We start from the raw sequence: 20,565 nt of genomic DNA, 5'->3' as shown, positions 1-20,565 counted from the left end.
TGGGGCTCACAGTCTTCATCCCCATTTTACAGATGGGGTAACTGAGGCCCAGAGAAGTGAAGTGACTTGCCCACAGTCACACAGCTGACAAGTGGCAGAGCTGGGATTCGAACTCATGACCTCTGACTCCAAAGCCCGTGCTCTTTCCACTGAGCCATGCTGCTTCTCTAGGTAGAACCAACAGGATTTCATTCATTCATTCAATAGTATCTATTGAGCGCTTACTATGTGCAGAGCACTGGACTAAGCTTTTGGAATGTACAGATCGGTAACAGATAGAGACAGTCTCTGCCCTTAGATGGGTTTACAGGATTTGGTGACAGATTGAATGTGTGGGTGGTATGAGAGTTGAGGATAACATGAAAGTTACGGGCTTGTGAGGTAGGAAGGATAGTGGTGTTGGCTACAGTGATGGCAAAGACAGGGAGAGGATAAGGTTTGGGGTTTAGCTACATCTAGATGGACTGAGTTTTCCCTCTTTCAACTCGGTATTTATCGGGTAGTCAGTCAATATATCAATTGATCAGTGGTATCTATGTGTCTATCTATGTGGAGAACACTATATTGGACACTTTGAAAAGTACAGTTAGGAGACATCCTGCCCTTAAGAAATTTGCACTGTAGCAGTAGATTATAGGTAAAAGGAAATAAGTATAAAATATGCATAAAAATGCTACGAGGACTGGGTGTGGTGTGGGAACTAATGTCCATGTATTTAGGAGTGTAGAAGTGCTGAAGTGGCTTAATAGTACAGTCCTCTGACACAATAAGCGCCTAATAAATATTTCAGATTGATTGACTATAGAATGGAAAGATGAGAAGCTAATCAGGGAAGCAGAGTAGCTCAGTGGAAAGAGCCCGGGCTTGGGAGTCCGAGGTCATGGGTTCGAATTCCGGCTCTGCCACTTGTCTGCTGTGTGACTGTGGGCAAGTCACTTAACTTCTTTGAGCCTCAGTTATCTCATCTGTAAAATGGGGATTAACTGTAAGCCTCATATGGGACAACCTGATGAACCTGTATCTACCCCAGCGCTTAGAACAGTGCTCTGCACATGGTGAGCATTTAACAAATACCAACATTATGATTATTATTATTATTAAGATAGGGAGAGCAATGGTCTGCCAGATATGAAGAAAGAGGAAGTTTCAGGGAAGAGGGAGGTTGTGAGCCCAAGATCTGCAGTGGGAGAGTTAAGATGGAATTACTTTAAGAAAGTTAATTTAAGAGGAATAAAAGGGGCGACCTCGGGTGGGGTTCAGTGGAAGAAGAGAGTGGATAAGTAGAAGGAAGAGAGTTAATCGCTCCTTTAGGAAGAGGCGTAGAAACTTCCTCTTGATAATAATAACTATGGTATTTGTTAAGCGCTTACTAGGTGCCGGGCACTGTACTAAGCACTGGTACAGTGAGGAATGAGCTTGTGGAATGGGCAGCCATTAGATGCTTTTGCACAGTGGGGAAATGGGTGCAGAACAATACTATAGAAAAATGATCTGGGTAGCAAAGTGAAATATGGTCTGGAGAAGGGATAGACTCAGTATATACAGCTTTGCTCAAGGGTTTATGGGAAATGATAAAGATGTAAACAAGATGGAATCTCCGCCCTAAAGGTGCCAACTTCAAGGGTTTCTCAGTCTCGTGGGGATGACAGGATTAAGCGCATTGGATAACATATAAACAATCACAATTGATAGAAGTATTGAAAGCCACAGATTAATGATACAGAGAAGCACATATGTCAAATATACCGAAGTGACCAAATCTCCTACAAGGTAGCTGGAGTGACTAGAAACTTCATTCAGGCAAGATAATTTAGAAAGGCCTCGTTGAAATGATAGGAAGTCAACAGGTTTTGAAGGAGAAAAGTGGAAGGGCTTGATTTGATGAGGAGAAACGTGGAGGGTATTCCAGGCAGAGGGAATACATAAAAGCAGTGACCTTTTTATTCTTATTTAATTAGACGGAACCAAAACTACATGAGTATTCTCCGCTTCCTGGCGTTGGGAGACAAGAAGTTGAGTCCTTTTAACATCACTCATCGTTTTACTCATCTTTTCTGGCTGGGCGACCTGAACTATCGGGTGGAGCTGCCCCCGACGGTGAGTGACTTTTTTGCCCCCCATGGTGAGCGACCTCTCTGCCCCTCCCCACCATGGCTCTCTGCCCCCCACAGTGAGCGGCCTCTTCTGACCGCTCGCCGATGATCGGACTAGAAGTTTTCCCAACTGCCATTGGAGCGGTGAAACTCCTCCATAGCAAGGAAGAGTCGTGCTCCTGGGGAGATTTTCCTTCGGGTAGACCTTTGCCCTGGAAAGGGAGGGAGGCCCATTGGTGGGCTGGGAAGGGAGAGGAGAATTTGGTAGAAAAGGGGAAAGAAGTGGACCTACAGCAGAAGAGCTCCTCAGCCTACGCTTGCCCTCTCCCACACCCAAGTGCCTCCTTTCCTTGATTTCCATTGTTTTTCATCCATTCATTCATTCAATAGTATTTATTGAGCGCTTACTATATGCAGAGCACCGTACTAAGCGCTTGGAATGTACAATTCGGCAACAGATAGAGACAATCCCTGCCCAATCCACTACCTCCCCGTTTAGATTTGGAAAGTAACTTGAAGAGTGGCCTGGATGGAAATCCGTGTCAACTTGGAATATGTTTATTAACTCTGTTGTGTCCAGTCAATCCGTTAATCAGTCGCATTTATTGAGTATTTACTGTCTGCAGAGCACTATACTTGGAAGAGTACAATACAGCAGTCACATTCTCTGCCCACAGTGAGCTTACAATCTAGAGGGGAGGCGGACATTAATATAAATAAATTATGGATCGGTACATAAATGCTATGAGGCTGGGAGGGGAGAGGAATAAAGGGAACAAGTCAGTGCAATGCCAAAGGGAGTAGAAGAGAAGAAAAAGAAAGCTGAGCCAGGGAATACCTCTCAGAGATGTGCCTCCAATAAGGCTTTGAATGGGAGTAATAATAATAATGATGGCATTTGTTAAGCACTTACTATGTGCAAAGCACCGTTCTAAGTGCTGGGGAGCATACAAAGGTGGTCAGGTTGTCCCACGTGAGACTCACAGTCTTAATCCCCATTTTACAGTTGAGGTAACTGAGGCACAGAGAAGTTAAGTGACTTGCCCAGAGTCACACAGCTGACAAGCGGCAGAGCTGGGATTTGAACCCATGACCTCTGACTCCCAAGCCCGGGCTCTTTCCACTGAGCCATGCTGCTTCTCTAGTAGAGTTGAGTAATCGTCTGTCAGATATGAAGAGGGAGGGTGTTCCAGGTCAAATGTAGCGCATGGGTGAGAGATTGGCGGCACGATAGATGAGATCAAGGTACAATGAATAGGTTGGCCTAAGAGAACCAAGTGTATTTTACTTTCCCAAGTGCTTAGTCGAGTGCTCTTCGTGCAGTAAGTGCTCAATAAATATGACTGATCGGTTGATTGATTGATTGACCCAGCCTGACCTGATCTAGGCTGGCAGGTGCCTGGCCTAACGTGAGTGGAGCTCCAGACTAGCATCTAGGGTGGATCCCACTCTGAACCAGATTGTAAGTGAGCTAAAGCAGAAAAAGGAAATTCATTCAATAGTATTGAGTGCTTACTGTGTGCAGAGCACTGTACTAAGCGCTTGGAATGTACAATTTGGCAAAAGATAGAGACAATCCCTGCCCACTGACGGGCTTACAGTCTAATCGGAGCAGACAGGCAGACAAAATGCCCCAAGGGTTACTGGGAGTTACCATCCCACATGTTAAAAGACCACACGTCTACACTTGAACCCCTGGAAGGGAGGTGTGGGCCACTTCTGGCTCAAACGTTTGATCCTCTTTTTGTTAATGACATTATGTAAGGCATTTATTTATGCATAAAATGAGGTGCACAGCCTTCCTAACTAGGCTGTCAGTTTTAAAAAGAAAAATAAAAGCAATATGTAAAGAGAAAATAACATAATATTTTACACCTAGTCCTTTTTCTTATTCACATAAACAGGAGGTGTTATTAACAAAAAACAGCATTTATAATTGCCGTGGTTGGTTTTGGTGCAGTACGTCTTGCTGTGTGTTTGGATGAGGTGAGAGATCCAGATGTGTGTAATCTAGCTAAGGCCTTAGAGTTTCTTTATTTCCAGGAAGCAGAAAATATTATCCAGAAAATCAGGCAGCAACAGTTCCCAGACCTGCTAGTTCATGACCAGCTTCTCATGGAGAGAAAGGATCAAAAGGTTTTCCTGAATTTTGGTAAGAATCCAAATCCTTCACCTTTGAAATGTCCATAATTTGTTTAAAATCATAAATCTTTCTTTTAAATATTCACAGTGCCAGCAACGTAACCAGTTTTATTTTGGCAGAGAAGCAGTGTGGCCTAGTGGAAAAACCACGGGCCTGGGAGTCAGAGGACTTGGGTTCTAATCCTAGCTCTGCCACTTGTCTGCCATGTGACCTTGGGCAAGTCACTTAGATTTACTGTGCCTCAGTTCCCTCATCTGCAAATCAATCAATCATTTGTATTTACTGAGTGCTTACTGTGTGCAGAGCACTGTACTAAAGGCCTGAGAGAATACAACAGAGTTGGTAGACATGTTCCCTGCTTACAAGGAGCTTACAGTCTAGAGGAGGAGGCAGATAGTAATATAAATAGATAAATTAAAGATATATACATAGGTGCTGTGGGTCTGAGGGATGGGTTAATAAAGCATTTAAATCCAAGTACAAGAATGACACAGAAGGGAGTGGGAGAAGAGGAAATAAGGGCTTAGTCAGGAAGCCCTCTTGGAGGAGATATGATTTTAAAATGGCTTTGAAGATGGGAAGAGTGTATGTCAGCTATGAGAAGTAAGGCATTCCAGGCCACAGACAGGACATGAGTGAGAGGTCAGCGCCAAGATAGATGAGATCAAAGTACAGTGAGTAGGTTGGCATTAAAGAAGCAGTCTGGGTTGTAGTAGGAAATCAGAACGGTAAGATAGCCTGGGGGGCAAGCTGAGTGCTTTAAAGCCTATGGTAAGGAGTTTCTTTGAGGGGCAATCACCGGAGTTTCTTGAAGCGTGGGGAAACATGGACTGCACATTTTTGTAGAAAAATGATCCATGCAGCAGAGTGAAGTATAGACTGGAGTGGTGTGAGATGGGAGACAGAGGGTCAGGAAAGAGGCTGATTCAGTAATCAAGATGGGATAATAATGTTGGTATTTGATAAGCGCTTACTATGTGCAGAGCACTGTTCTAAGCGCAGAGGGTAGATACAGAGTAATTGGGTTGTCCCACGTGAGGCTTACAGTTAATCCCCATTTTACAGAGAAGTGAAGTGACTTGCCCACAGTCACACAGCTGCCAGGTGGCAGAGCCGGGATTTGAACCCTTGACCTCTGACTCCCAAGCCCGGGCTCTTTCCACTGAGCCACGCTGCTTCTCCAAAGGATAAGTGCTTGGATTAACATGGTATTAATTTGGATGGCGAGGAGAGGACAGATTTAACAATATTGTGGAGGTTAAACTGACAGGATCGAATAGGTTGGTTGAATGACAGAGATGAGGCTTGTGAGACAGGGTGAATGGTAGTGTTGTCTACGGTGATGGGAGAGTGAGGGGAAGGGAAGGATTTGGGTGAGAATATGAGGAGTTCCGTTTCGGGCATGTTAAGTTTGAGGTGTTGGAGGAACAATAAGATGTCCTGGAGGCAGGAAGAAATATGACCCCAGAGAGGAGAGAGATCAAGGTTGGAGAGGAAGATTTGGGAATCATCCATATCGAGGTGGTAGATGAAGCCAGGGGAGCGAATTGGTTCTCCAAGGGAGTGGGTGTAGATGGAGAAGAGGAGGCACCCCAAAACTGAGCCTTGAGAGACTCCCACAGCTAGAGAGTGGCAGGCAGAAGAGAAGCTCACGTAAGAGATTGAGAGTGAGTGGCCAGCAAGATAAGAGGAGAACCAGGAGAGGATGGTGTCAATGAAGCCAAGATTGGTTAATATTTTCAGGAGAAGGGGGTGGTTGACAGTGTTGAAGACAGCTGAGAGATTCGGGAGAATTAGGATAGAGTATTGGCCATTGAATTTGGCAAGAAGGAAGTTAATGACTTTTGAGAGGGCAGTTTTGGTGGAATGTAGGGGGCAGAAGCCATCTGGAAGGGGGCGGGGGTCAAGGAGAGAATTGGAGGAGAGGAAGTGGAGGTAGCATATGTAGAAAATTCACTCTAGGAGGTCGGAGAAGAATGGTAGGAGGGAGCTGTGGCTTCAAGGGAGGGTTTTTCTTAGGTTTACGGGAAATCTGAGCATGTTTGAAAACAGTGGGGAAGTAGCCATCTGTAAAATGGGGATTAAGACCGTGAGCCTTACGTAGGACAAGATCCAACCCAGTTATCTTGTATCTACTTCAGCACTTAATATAGTGCCTGGTACGTAGTAAGCCCTTAACAAGTACCATATAAAATTTAAAAAACAACTTGAGATCTATCCTTTGGAAGATTTAACTGATAAAAGCGTCAGGGAATTGGAAATAAGAAATCCTACCAGCATGAAATTGGGCCAGTCAGAAATCTGATTGATCTTTCTTTGTTTCAGAGGAAGAAGAGATAACCTTTGCTCCAACCTACCGCTTTGAAAGACTGACTCGGGAAAAGTATGCTTACACTAAGCAGAAAGCAACAGGGGTAGGTCCTGATGAATATCTCTGTGTACACTTCCACCCCTCCTGAGGGGAGTGAAAAGAGGGCAGAAATGGTGGGGCAAACCACTACTTTCTGCAGAAATGATAAATCAGCTGTTGAGCATTTTTTTTTATCCCAAACAAAAGGGAATTTCCCTATACAAGAAGAGTTCAAAAAGAGCACCGGAAATAGGACCCACACAGTTCTCATCCTTTGGGAAGAATGGTCAGTGTTTTCTCATTACTGCTTTAAATCTTCGTTTCTTCACAGATGAAGTACAATCTACCATCCTGGTGTGATCGTGTGCTCTGGAAATCATACCCCCTGGTACATGTGGTATGCCAGTCTTATGGTGAGTAAAGATAAAAGATGGTTGGCAGTCAGGGATCAGAAACAGTCTGAAGGAGAGCACAGAACTCCTGGAGCAAGGAGGACCATTTAGCCCTCAAAACTAGCCCCCTCAGTTTCCCTATGTAAAACGGGGGAAATAAAATGTGAGCCGTTGTGAGGACAGATAAGATGCCAGTCACCCAATAACTCGTGCTGCTCTGGTGTTCATGAGAACTTCTTTAATTTTTTAAAAGGACATTTGCTGAAAGGTGGTTCAGTGTCTTTCCCTAAAAAATGCATTTGGCTAAAAGAAGGCAAGTAAAAGGGAATTTTTGTCAATGAGCATTTTTTTGAAGAGGCGGAGCCAACATGGTTTCCCTTTCACTTAGCTACAGAGACACAGCGTGGCCTCATGGATAAAGCACGGTCCTGGGCGTCAGAAGGATCTGGATTCTAATACCAGCTCTGCCCCTTGCCACTTAACTTCTCTGGGTCTCGGTTACCTCATCTATAAAATGGGGATAAAGGATGTGAGCCCAGATGTCCGACAGGGACTGTGTCCAAACTAATTAACTTGTATCTTCCCCAGAGTTTAGTATGTACAGTGTCTGGTACGTAGTAAGTGCTTAAAGAAGCACTTAGAGAAGCCCCGTGGCTTAGTGGAAAGAGCCCGGGCTTTGGAGTCAGAGGTCATGGGTTCGAATCCCAGCTCTGTCACTTGTCAGCTGTGTGACTGTGGGCAAGTCACTTACCTTCTCAGTGCCTCAGTTCCCTCATCTGTAAAATGGGGATTAACTGTGAGCCTCATGTGGGACAACCTGATTACGCTGTATCTACCCCAACGCTTAGAACAGTGCTCTGCACATAGTAAGCGCTTAACAAATACCAACATTATTAGTATTAAATACAATAAAAAAAGGTCATCTAAACCCTAAAAAAATCTATTTAGGTCTTCTGCCTATGCCTGGAGATACGGAGCTAAGTTTAGGAGACCAATAGAGAAGCAGCGTGGCTTAGTGGATAGAGCATAGGCCTGGGAGTTAGAAGGTCATGAATTCTAATCCTTGCTCTGCCGATTGTCTGTTTTGTCACCTTGGGCAAGTCATTTAACTTCTCTGTGCCTCAGTTACCTCATCTGTAAAATGACAATTCAGACTGTGAGCCCCACATGGGACTGGGACTGTGTCCACCCCGATTTGCTTGTGGTCACCCCAGCACTTAGTGCCTGGCACATAAGTGCTTAACAAATACCATTATTGTTGTTATTTTTTATTAATCTACACCGTTGGTTTACAGTGCTGTTCATCTCCCATTTTCTGAGCACCTCTGATACACAAGAATTTCTACTTTGCTTTTCAGGCAGCACCAGTGACATCATGACAAGTGATCACAGTCCTGTCTTTGCCACATTCGAAGCTGGGGTCACCTCTCAGTTTGTCTCCAAGAATGGTCAGTGATGGGGGATGTGCTTTAGGCCTTCTCTAAAAGTCAGGTGAATTACAGAGCGAACAGCTTCCATTCATTCATTTGTTCATTCAATCGTATTTATTGAGCGCTTACTGTGTGCAGAACACTGTACTAAGCACTTGGAAAGTACATTTCAGCAACAGAGAGAGACAATCCCTGCCCACAACGGGATCACAGTCTAGAAGAGGGGAGACAGACATCAAAACAAGTAAACAGGCATTAATATAAATAAATAGAATTATAGATACGTACATATATACACAATTGCTTTGGGGTGGGGGGGTAGAGCAAAGAGAGCGAGTTGAGGCGTGGGTGGGGAGGGGAAGCTGAGGAAAAAGAGGGCTTAGTCTAGGAAGACCTCCTGGAAGAGGTGAGCCTTCAGTAGGGCTTTGTCGGGGGGAAATGTGATTGTTCGGAGGATTTGAGGAGGGAGGGTATTCCAGGCCAGAGGTAGGACGTGGGCCAGGGATCGACGGCAGGACGGGAGAGAACGTAGCACCAGAGGAGCGGAGTGTGTGGGCTGGGATGGAGAAGGAGAGAATTGAGGTGAGGTAGGAGGCGTCAAGGGGATGGAGAGCTTTGAAGCCAGTAGTGAGAAGTTTTTGCTTGTTAGGGAGGATGATAGGCAACCACTGGAGATTTTGGAGGAGGGGGGTGATATGCCCAGAATATTTCTGTAGAAAGATAATCCAGGCTGCAGAGTGAAGTATAGACTGAAGTGGGGAAAGAGAGAAGGTTGGGAGGTCAGAAAGGATGCTGATTCAGTAATCCCGTCGGGTTAGGATAAGTGATTGTATTACACGGTAGTGGTTTGGATGGAGAGGACAGGGTGGATCTTGACGATGTTGTGAAGGTGAGACTGGCAGGATTTGGTGACGGATTGGATATGTGAGGTGAATGAGAGAGCGGAGTCAAGGATGACACCAAGGCTGTGGACTTGTGAGATGAGAAGGATGGTAGTGCCATCCACGGTGACGAGAAAGTCAGGGAGGGACAGGGTCTGGGAGGGAAGCTAAGGAGCTCAGTCCTGGACATGCTGAGTTTTAGGTGGCGGGAGGACATCCAAGTGGAGATGTCTGGAAGGCAGGAGGAAATGTGAGCCTGGAGGAAGGGAGAGAGAACAGGGAAGGAGATATAGATTTGGGTATCATCCTTGTAGAGATGATAATTGAACCGGTGAGAGCAGGGAAGGGGAAGGAGGAGCCCGTGAAGGAGCCCGAGAATGAATGGACAGAGATAAGAGGAGAACCAGGAGAGGACGGAGTCAGTGAAGCCAAAGTTGGATAATGGGTTGAGGAGAAGGGGATGGTTGACAGTGTCAAAGACAGCTGAGAGGTCGAGGAGGATTAAGATGGAGTAGGAGCGTAGGAGCCATTGGATTTGGCAAGAAGGAGGTCATTGGTGACCTCTGAGAGGGCGATTTTGGTGGAATGGAGGGGATGGAAGCCAGATTGGAGGGGGTCCGATCTGGAGGAGAGGAATTCAAGGCAGCGAGTGTAGACCACTTGCTCCAGAAGTTTGGAAAGGAAGGGTAGGAGGGAGGTGAGGCAATAACTGGAGGGGGCTCTGGGATCAAGGGAGGATTTTTTTAGGAAGGGAGAGATGTGGGCATGTTTGAAGGCAGAGGGGAAGAAGCTGTTGGAGAGTGAGCGGTTGAAGATGGAAGTTAAGGAGGGGAGGAGGGGAAGGGTGGGAGTTTTTATAAGGTGGGAGGGAATGGGGTCTGAAGCCTATATGGAGGGGTTGGAACTTGAGAGGAGGGAGGAGCTCTCTGAAGATATCGCCGGGAAGGATGGGAAAGTAGAGGAGGGGGTCGAGAGGAGGGGAGATGGAGGAAGGGCAGGGCTGAATTTGGAGACCTCAGACCTGACGGTGTTAATTTTCCTAATGAAGTAGGTGGCCAGATGGTTGGGGGTGGGGGGGGAGGAACGGGGGGGGGGCCTGAGGGTGGACATGGGTGTCAATAAGGGAAGAGAAATAGTTCCAACTAATTCCAACTAGGTGGCCATGTGGCTCATATAGACTCAATCTTACCAGCCCTGAGCTAGTCTGCCCCTTAGCTTTGGAGGAAGAATAGACTGCTAGGTGAGGAGTCCTGGGTCCCTGGGTTCTATCTGTGATTCCACTTCTGATTCTCTGACTGGGCAAATCTGTTGATCACTCTGCCTCAGTTTCCCCACCTATATAATGAAGATGACACTGAACAGGTAAAAACCGCAGCACACGTTTTCCTGAACACAGGGATTTGCAAGAGCACAACTCCTATGTAATGGGAGAACTGAGTGCACCATAGCCAGCCTCACAATTAGCTGTATAAAAATGACCGGTTCATTAATTTGTTTTTCCAACATGGGAAAAATCTGACCTTTCCCAAACAGGTAGTCAGTGAGTCAAATAAAAACAATCAGTGGTCTTTGTCATTCATCTGGCAAAGTGTTCCTCACCCCTGGTGAGAGGATAAATAAATAACTGTGAGACTGCTAGCCCTTCCATATCCACTTTGGGAGATTTATTTGGATATCAGCAAACTGCTTGAAGATTTTCCAGGAAAGATGGGACGATAATAATTCTATGTAGTAATATGATTTGGATTGAGACCACAGCCGGAGGTGTGTCCTAAATCAGAGAAAACGGTCTCCTTTTCTGAGTTTCTCTGGTTTCCAGCGGGGGACAATTGAGGTTATCGGTGAGCCTGTGGGAATCAGTGGTCACTTGAGGAAATCAACTGTGAAACAAAATGCTGCCTTAGAGAAACTTTGTGTCTGTAGGAAAATGCTCCCCTCTACTTTACCCGGAGGGGCACATGCACTCAATTAGGTACTCAGATTTGTTTGGGATGAGGTCCCGTTGTTTCTTCACTCCAAAGGAAACGTCTTTTCTTCGAACCTCCATCTCCGGATGCCATTAAGGAACTCCCTTCTCAGAAGATGGAAGGAAGGCATGAAATAAGCCTTTTCAGACAGGAATTTAAAATGCTCCCTCTCCTCTCCAGACTTCTACCAGAAGTAAATCTCTATTTCTCTCTGTTTTAGGTCCAGGCAACGTAGACTCTCAGGGACAGATCGAGTTTCTGAACTGCTGTGCAACGCTGAAGACGAAGTCACAGACAAAATTCTACCTTGAGTTTCACTCCAGCTGCTTAGAAAGTACTGGCTTCAGAAGTCCCCTTTTTATTAGCTCATGCCACACCAAGGATGAGAGCGATATTATATCCAAGAACTTCTTGGTTATTAGAATATAGGATAATGTGTGCTTAGGAATTACCCTCTCTGGGTGACATTTCTAGGCATTCTGCCTAAAGCAATTCTCTATAAAAGTCCAATTCGCATGATTTGAGGCCACTTCTCTTTGAGGGGCAGAGATGGCTCTAGATCTGGAAGGTTAGGAACTCGTGGGTGGAGGGCGAGGGGGTGATTATTTGAGCAAAGGATGAGGGAGGTGCCTTTTTTATGGTATTTATTAAGTGTTTACTATGTGCCAGGGACTGTACTAAGCCCTGGGGGTATATACGGGATAATCGCTTTGGACAGTCCCCGTCCCACATAGGGTTCACAGAGATACCAGGCACAGAGGAATTAAGTGACTTGCCCAAGGTCACACAGTAGACAAGTGGCAGAGCTGGAACTGGAACCCAGGTCCTCCGACTCCCAGGATCAAATTTTTTTTTGGCTCGAAGAGCAAGTACTAGAAATTTCAAATTCTGGGCATGGTGACTAGCTGGTGGTTTATTAGTCTAAGGAAGTCATGGGAAAAGAAGCCGCATGGCGCAGAGATAGAGCGTGGGCCTAGGAATCAGGAGGACCCGGGTTCTACTCCTGGCTCTGCCACTTGTCTGCTGTGTGACTTTGGGCAAGTCTCAACTTCTCTGGGACTCAGTCACCTCATCTGTAAAATGGGGATTAAGACTGTGAGCCCCATATGGGACAGAAACTTTCTCCAACCTGATGATCTAGTAACTACCCCAGGGTTGGTACAGTGTCTGGCACATAGTAAGTGCTTAACCAATACCACAACAAGAAAAAAAGAAGCTAAATGACTAGATTGTTCAGTCAGAAATAAACAGCCCAGGCCCACCCTGGCTCTTGCCTGGCCCAGCCCAAATAAAGCCTTCTGAGCTATGACCAACATTCAGTTGGAGTAATTTGGTGAAGGTCCTCTGAGGGAGACTTATTAAAGTTAGGTCAAAAAGGTATTAAATTGAGGCTTCCTGGCCAACGTTTCAAACGGATTTTCCTTTCAATCGAATCTTCCCTGCTGATCAACCCACTGATGTGGCTCTTAGGGGAAAGGGAAATCACCGTTCAAACACTTTTTAATGCTATTAACGTTGTGTCAAAATGCCGTTCACGGCGCCTGTGGATGTCGAATCCTTTTTGTGCACTTCTCTCTCAATTCCGTGATGAGAGAGATCTTAGATCCGAGAGCTAAGGAAGCATTTATCGGCATTTAGAACAGTCTGTGTTTAGGAAATACCCTTTCTGGGTGACATTTCTAGGCATCCTGCCTAAAGCTGTTGTGTAGAAAGAATGGGTCTGTGCCGTTTTTGGTTCCAGGGATCCAGTTATGTGGGTTGGAGAGGAGAATTAAAACCATGGAGAGGGAGAGAATGCATTGATCAACCCTGAGTAGGGAGGGTTTCGGAAGAGGGAGTGCACATCTGTGTGGTGCGTTGGATCGCTTCCCGCTTTGTAGTCTGAACTTGAGTTGGGAATGAAACTCCCGGCTGGGCTGTTCCTTTTCCTTCCCCTCCATCCGACTCTGGGCCGTCCCTTAATCTTCCTCCCCTTCCTGGGTCTCGGTCTTAAAAGAGGCAAGTCGTCCTGGCACTTCTCCTCCTGCAATCTCCATGTCCCCCGTCAAACAGTGGTGTCAAAGATAAATTCTATGACAGATTATTTTTTTGTCATACAGACATTTGCATACATTTCTATGGAAACCGCAAATTAGGAGGCTTAAATTAGAATTTCAAAAGAGTGCTATCTTGAGTGGCTGTGGGAAGAGCTGTCAGGTTCTAATCTCCTTACCCATGGAGATGAAGATGATTCCTTCATTACCAGTTTGTCAGGAAGTGAGGAGAAGGGGAAAAATCCTTTTTCTTATTGCATCAATCAAGTGTACTTATGGAACATTTACCGTGTGCGGAGCTCTGTACTAAGCATTTGGGACAGATTGGGTAGACACGTTCTCTGTGCATCCTCAGCATGATTATGCCCCTCGGTCACAGGGTCGTACCCTCCATTAAAATGACCCGGAAGTCAATATCGAAGCATTCCAGGCTTCTGAAATTTAAGGGCCGCAGAAGAAGATGGCGTGGGCCTGTGCAAGACATCATGCTCAATAGGATTCTTGGCTGCGGGTTCTTGTTCTAGAGCGTTAATGTTCTCCCTCTCCATCCCCTTTGGCAGGTTTTGTTAAGAGTCAGGAAGGAGAAAATGAAGAAGGAAATGAAGGGGAATTGGTGGTGAAGTTTGTGGAAGCCCTTCCAAAGGTAATTCAAGAGACTGCTCTAGCCTACAAGAGAAGGAGCACTTACAAGCAAGCAGCACTACCTAGTGGAATAACTATGAGCTTCCTACCCTGAAATCTTTTTTTTTTTTTTAGTGGTATTTGTTAAGTGCTTACTATGTGCCAGGCACTGTACTAAGAGCTGGGGGTAGATACAGCGCGGCTCAGTGGAAAGAGCCCGGGCTTGGGAGTCAGAGGTCATGGGTTCGAATCCCGGCTCTGCTGCTTGTCAGCTATGTGACCGTGGGCAAGTCACTTAATTTCTCTGTGCCTCAGTCACCTCATCTGTAAAATGGGGATTAACTGTGAGCCTCATTGTGGGACAACCTGATTACCCTGTATCTACCCCAGTGCTTAGAACAGTGCTCTGCACATAGTAAGCGCTTAACAAATACCAACATTATTATTATTGTTGTACAAGCTAATCAGGTTGGACCCAGGCCATGTCCCACATGAGGCTCACCATTTTAATCTCCTTGATTCTATTTATTGCTATTGTTCTTGTCTGTCCGTCTCCCCCGATTAGACCGTGCGCCCGTCACAGGGCAGGGACTGTCTCTATCTGTTACCGATTTGTACATTCCAAGCGCTTAGTACAGTGCTCTGCACATAGTAAGTGCTCAATAAATACTATTGAATGAATTTTAGAGATGATGTACCTGAATCACAGAGAAGTTAAGAGCCTCGCTCAAAGTCACACAGCGGATAAGTAGAGGAGTTGGGACTAGAACCCAGCTCCCCAGACTCCCGGGCTGATGTCCCATTCCCCAGGCCATGCTGACTTCCTGCAGCTCACAGGAAGGTGATAGTAATTACCATGGTATTTGTTAAGTGCTTACTATGTGCCAGGCACTGAGCCAAGTGTTGGGGTGGATATAAGCAAATTGAGCCGGACACAGTCCCTAGCACATGTGGGGCTCAGAGTCTCAATCCCCATTTTACAGATGAGGTAACTGAGTCACAGATAATTGAATTGTACTATCCCAAAGGCTGTGCTTTGCACCCAGTAAGCACTCAGTCAATATGATCGAATGAAGGAATGACTTGCTCAGGATCACACAGCGGACAAATGGTGGAACTGGGATTAGAACCCATGACTCCCAGGCCTGTGCTCTTTCCAGTAGGCCAAACTGCTTCTCTCCAGGTAGAACATGGATGGGGTAGAGCCTTCCTTGTCTTAGGGAGGGAGACTAGGAAACTTATGCTGACCTGTCTTAAGAATAGCATCTCTTTGGATTTTGGGTATTAATGTCACCAAGGGGGTTTTAAAGGAGAAATTAGGATTTTAACGAGAAGTACTGTAGCCCTAGTGGATAGAACACCGGCCTGGGAGTAGGAAGAACCTGGGTTCAAATCCCAGCTCTGCCACTTGTTTGCTGTGTGACCTTGGGCAAGTCACTTAAATGCTCTGCGCCTCAGTTACCTCATCTGTAAAATGGGGATTAAGCCTGGGAGTCGCATGTGGGACATGGACTGCCCAACCGGATTAACTTGTACCCCAGGGCTTAGTTCAGTCCCTGGCACAGAGTAAGCGCTAAACACATACCATTAAAAAATGATACAGTCTAATTCTGCATTAATCCTGGGGTCCCTGCCAAGCTGCTCCTACTGTTTTGCAGAGAATAATAATAGTGGTATTTGGAAAGCGCTTACTATGTGCCAGGAACTTTACTAAGCAGTGGGGCGGATACAAGCAAATCGAGATGGACACAGTCCCTGTCCCATGTGGGGCTCACGGTCTCAAGACTGCCAGGTATTCATTAACAGTACAATTCTAAATCCAGTTTGAAATCCTTAGCCTTGGACAGGGGTAGGTTCGTAAAACGCACCCATCGGAAAAATGCCTGTAAAATGCTCGTTTTTTCCTCCGCCTGTCTGGGTTTCTTCGTCTGCAGCAAGGGGTAGTGCGGAAAACACTAATCTTGTGGAGAGGCTTTCTCTCCCAGGTTTCCTTATGCCAGTGCCTCTCAAACTGGTCATCCCTTCCCAAGGTGAGAAGCGGCATCACCTAATTGATAGAGTCCAGGCCTGAGAGTCAGAAGGAGCTGAGTTCTAATCCCAGCTCTGCTACTTTCCTGCTGGGTGACCTTGGGCAAGTCACGTCACTTCTCTGAGCCTCAGTTGTTGCCGACTTGTTCATTCCAAGCGCTTAGTACAGTGCTCTGCACATAGTAAGCGCTCAATAAATACTATTGAATGAATCAGTTACCACATCTGCAAGAAAACAGGGATTAAGACTGTGAGCCCTATGTGGGACAGAGACTGTGTCCAACCTGATTAACTTGCATCTACCTTAGCATTTAGATCAGTGCTTGGCACATTGTAACTGCTTAATAATAATAATAATAATAATGTTGGTATTTGTTAAGCACTTACTATGTGCAGAGCACTGTTCTAAGCGCTGGGGTAGACACAGGGGAATCAGGTTGTCCCACGTGGGGCTCACAGTCTTAATCCCCATTTTACAGATGAGGTAACTGAGGCACAGAGAAGTGAAGTGACTTGCCCACAGTCACACAGCTGACTAGTGGCAGAGCTGGGATTCGAACTCATGACCCCTGACTCCAAAGCCCGTGCTCTTTCCACTGAGCCACGCTGCTTCTCTGGCGTAACGTGTACCGTAGTTATTACGATTATTAATTATTATTGTTTTTACCCCAGCACCTTAGTACAGTGCCTGGCACATAGCAAACACTTAACAAATACCACAATGATTATTATTATTGTGGTGCTTCATGATACTTTATTCTAACGATGTTCTGTCCATTAAATCCGGTGGTGGTGGAGAGAGTGAAAGAAAATTTGTCACAGTGCTGTTCTCCCGTTAAATCCCTAGCAATGGTTTGGAAGCCACTTGGAATCTGGCTAAAAGGACTCTCTAAGATTCTAATTCCTCAGACATTTCAGGCATTCCAACCCACAGAGAGCTGCTTCTGACCTCTCTTGCTGTCCATCTTCCTTTCCATGATGCTTACTCCTGGTGACGGGTCCCTGCAGCTAACACCGATCATTTCGGACCCTGAGTACCTGCTAGACCAGCACATCCTGATCAGCATTAAATCGTCAGACAGTGATGAGTCCTATGGTAAGAGTGTGGGTGAGAATTCCCTGCCTCTCAAGGCAGAGGTACTGTAGAATGGGCGGAAAAGGAAAGTTGCACTATCTCCCTTCCCCGGCGTTACTGAGGCCTCCATCCTCCTCTCACGGCTTTTATGCAGTCCAGCCCGGATAATGATCTTTGCGGCCTTGTATGTGACACTGCGCACATCTGATCTCCCGGAGCTGCAAAAGACAGTGGGCCGTCCCTGATTTTCCCAACCTTCCATGCCATCCACAGCCATATCTCTGCCTCTTTCTATCTCCTGAAGAAATAAAACCGCTAGCCTGTTGGTGGGGAGATAGTTGGAGATCCGCTGACGCTTTCTCTGGACCTGGCTTCCTTCCTCTCCTGTAGGTGAAGGCTGTGTGGCCCTACGATTAGAAGCCACCGAGTCACGGCTCCCCATACACACTGTGCTCACCCACCACGGAGAGATGATGGGACACTTCCGAGGGGAGATCAAGCTGCAGACCTCCCAGGGGAAACAGAGAGAAAAACTTTACGGTAAGGCAGAAACCCCTCCCGTGGTTAGTCACTGGTGGAGCCTTCAGCTGAAGGAAGAAGAGCCTGAAGCGGTTTTTTTGCTATTGCTTTTTGGAGGTTCTTTAAAGGTATTAAGCGCTTATTGTATGCCAGGCACTGTATTAAGCGCTGGTGTAGAATCAAGCTAAGCAGGTTGAACACAGTCCATGTCCCACATGGTGTTCACAGTCTTAATTCCCATTTTATAGATGAAATAACTGAGGCACAGAGAAATTAAGTGATTTGCCCAGGTCACACAGCAGATAAGTGGCAGAGCCCAGAGCCTGTGCTGTATCCACATCGCCAAGCTGTTCTGTTGTATAAGTCACCGGCTCATTCTCCCTCCTTCCCCATCAGGAACTCTTTTGACGTCTGACTAAATTTCCCAGATGCCTTTTTAATTATGAAACAGTCAATCCTCGGTTACAGGGAGACTCATTTTCTAGTTTGGCAATTATCTAAGTTTTTTGTCTCTCCCATCCCCTGCCTTTTGGCCATTTTTTCTGCCTATTGCCAACTCTTCCGAAAGGTAAAAGAGAAAAGGAAGATACTTGGTGAAAATCAAAGCAGTCAAATGCTGTTTTTTTATCAGGTCTCAAAAAGGTCTGCTGGGAAATGAAGTTCTGGATTGCCTGGAGAGCTCATTTATCTCCAAATCCCTGCTCCCTGGGTCTTTGCCAAGGTTCTTTCAAAATGTATCTAGGCTTTCATTCTTCCTCAGCCCACTCCTGCCAGTCCCTTCTCCTTACGTGGGACAACCTGATTACCTTGTATCAAGCCCAGCGCTTAGAACAGTGCCTTGCACATAGTAAGCGCTTAACAAATACCATAATTATTATTCTTAATATTTCCCCCCTGAATATCCCTTCCACTTCCCAAACTCCTTTCCCTCTCCCTTCTACCTCCAAGGCTTCATTTTTCAACCCATGAACAGCCCCCATAAGATGGGTCAAAATTAAGAAAGACTTGAACCTATTGAACATAGTTTGGATAACATCAGTCTAAAAAATATCAGTAGTTTCATTCTGCCAAACAATACTTGTTTTTGATGGTAGCTGAAAGAATCGGTCTTGTCCTGCCTCCAGGATCCTTTCCTAAGCTATGCCGTTAGTTCAGATGGCCAGGTCAGATTCTTCTCTTATTTATAGCAAAGGAATTACCATCTTAAGACTGTCTTTGTGTCTTTAACATATGACTTGCCGATTACTCCTAAGACATTTCATCTATCATTGTTGCTTAGATGAGAAATTCCACCGTTGGAAAATTAAAATGTTCACAAAACGTCTTAATAGCTGCAGTGAAAACACCAAAATAGTCTTCTATTTGAATTTGTGATTTTTTCTTTCCATTAAGTTTTGGAACCTTGAAGAAATTTCGAATTTGTATTTATCATGAATCATTAAGACCATGGAACAGTGTGTGGCTGCACTCCCATCACTGTGGAACCTGTTAAGTGCACTTAGATGCTCAAAGATTTGTTAATCAAATATCCGTCACTCTCGTTGGATGTTGAGTGCAGCATGACTTAGTGAAAAGGGCATGGGCTTTGGAGTCAGAGGTAACAGGTCCTAATCCCGGCGTTGCCATTTGTCAGCTGTGTGACTTTGAGCAAGTCACTTAACTTCTCTGTGCCTCAGTTATCTGTAAAATGGGGATTAAGACTGTGAGCCCCACTGTGTCCCTGTGAGGGACAACCTGATTACCTTGTATCTACACCAGCGCTTACGAATACCATCGTTATTGTTATTATTACTTCATCTTTAATTTAATGCAGCTCGGAATCACTCAGCGACTAAATAACGTAAAAAGAAAGTATACCAGTTTGTACCTGAGTTTCCTGGTGCTTAATAATAGTAATTATTGTGGTATTTGTTAAGCATTTACTATGTGCCAAGCTTTGGGCTAAGTGCTGGGGTAGGTGCAAGATAATCAGGTCCCACGTGGGGATCACAGTCTAAGTAGGAATTCATTCTTTCATTCATTCATTCAACCATATTTACTGAGCGTTTACTGTGTGCAAAGCACTGTACTAAGCGCTTGGGAGAGTACAATACATCATCAGACAGACACATTCCATACCCAAAACAAGGTCACAGTCTAGAGGGAGAAAAGACATTAATATAAATAAATAAAAAACAGATATATACAGATGTACCCCTCTCAGGATCGCACCTGAAGAGTTTCCAGTCCTCTACCAGTCTCGGCTACAGGAGGGAGAGTCAAGCAGAGGCCCGTCCATTCCGTTCCTAACTTGGCCAGGGGCTAGAGAGTGGCAGGCCATCCGCTACGAGTCAAAACTCACCTGTGCTGGGGAGAGGCGGCATGCGAGAGAGTCGAGGGCAGGTAGTCAAATTTATTGCACTGAAGGAGGCAGTGGCAAACCACTTCCATATTTTTACCAAGAAAACTCTACGTATACACTACCAGAACGATTGCAGATGGACGTGAGGCGTTCTGGGAGAGATGCGTCCGTGGTGTCGCTAAGGTTCAGAGATGACTCGACAGCATAAGACCAGTCAATATACGTATTTGCTGTGAAGGTGGGAGGGGGGATGAATGAAGGGAGAAAGTCAGGGTGATGCAGAAGGGGGTGGGAGAAGAGAGGAGGACTTAGGGAAGGCTTCTTGGAAGAGATGTGCCTTCAATAAAGCTTCGAAGCGGGGGAGAGCAATTATCTGTCTGTCTCTCCCGATTAGACTGTACGCCGGTCAGAGGGCAGGGACTGTCTCTACCTGTTACCGATTTGTCTTATTACAGTGCTCTGCACGTAGTAAGCGCTCAGTAAATACTAAATGAATGAATGAATCTGTCCGACATGAGGAGGGAGAGCATTCCAGGCCAGAGGTAGGACGTGGGTGAGAGGTAGGTGACAAGATAGGTGAGATGGAGGTACAGTGAGAAGGAATGGAGTGTGCAGGCCAGGTTGTAGTAGGAGGTAGCGAGTCGAGTTAGGAGGGGGCAAGGTGATGGACTGCTTTAAAGCCAATGGTGAGG

General features: G+C 45.8%; 1 protein-coding gene across 2 annotated transcripts in view; it reads left to right on the top strand.

The window, feature by feature from the left end:
- The window catches only part of INPP5D (inositol polyphosphate-5-phosphatase D), a 177,177-nt gene that overhangs the window by 137,665 nt on the left and 18,947 nt on the right, over positions 1–20,565 (top strand). For both annotated transcript variants that reach the window (XM_029067359.2, XM_029067353.2), the window contains exons 15-23: positions 1,959–2,097; positions 4,137–4,245; positions 6,562–6,650; positions 6,918–6,999; positions 8,337–8,426; positions 11,477–11,590; positions 13,850–13,932; positions 16,947–17,034; positions 17,404–17,553. In XM_029067359.2, the coding sequence (XP_028923192.1) occupies positions 1,959–2,097; positions 4,137–4,245; positions 6,562–6,650; positions 6,918–6,999; positions 8,337–8,426; positions 11,477–11,590; positions 13,850–13,932; positions 16,947–17,034; positions 17,404–17,553 (944 nt within the window). The remainder of the gene's footprint in view (positions 1–1,958; positions 2,098–4,136; positions 4,246–6,561; positions 6,651–6,917; positions 7,000–8,336; positions 8,427–11,476; positions 11,591–13,849; positions 13,933–16,946; positions 17,035–17,403; positions 17,554–20,565) is intronic.

This window comes from Ornithorhynchus anatinus, chromosome 1, assembly GCF_004115215.2.
Source record: "Ornithorhynchus anatinus isolate Pmale09 chromosome 1, mOrnAna1.pri.v4, whole genome shotgun sequence".
NCBI classification, from domain to species: Eukaryota; Metazoa; Chordata; class Mammalia; order Monotremata; family Ornithorhynchidae; genus Ornithorhynchus; species Ornithorhynchus anatinus.
The sequence above is the reverse complement of the archived record's forward strand: the minus strand, read 5'-3'. Positions and strand labels throughout refer to the sequence as shown.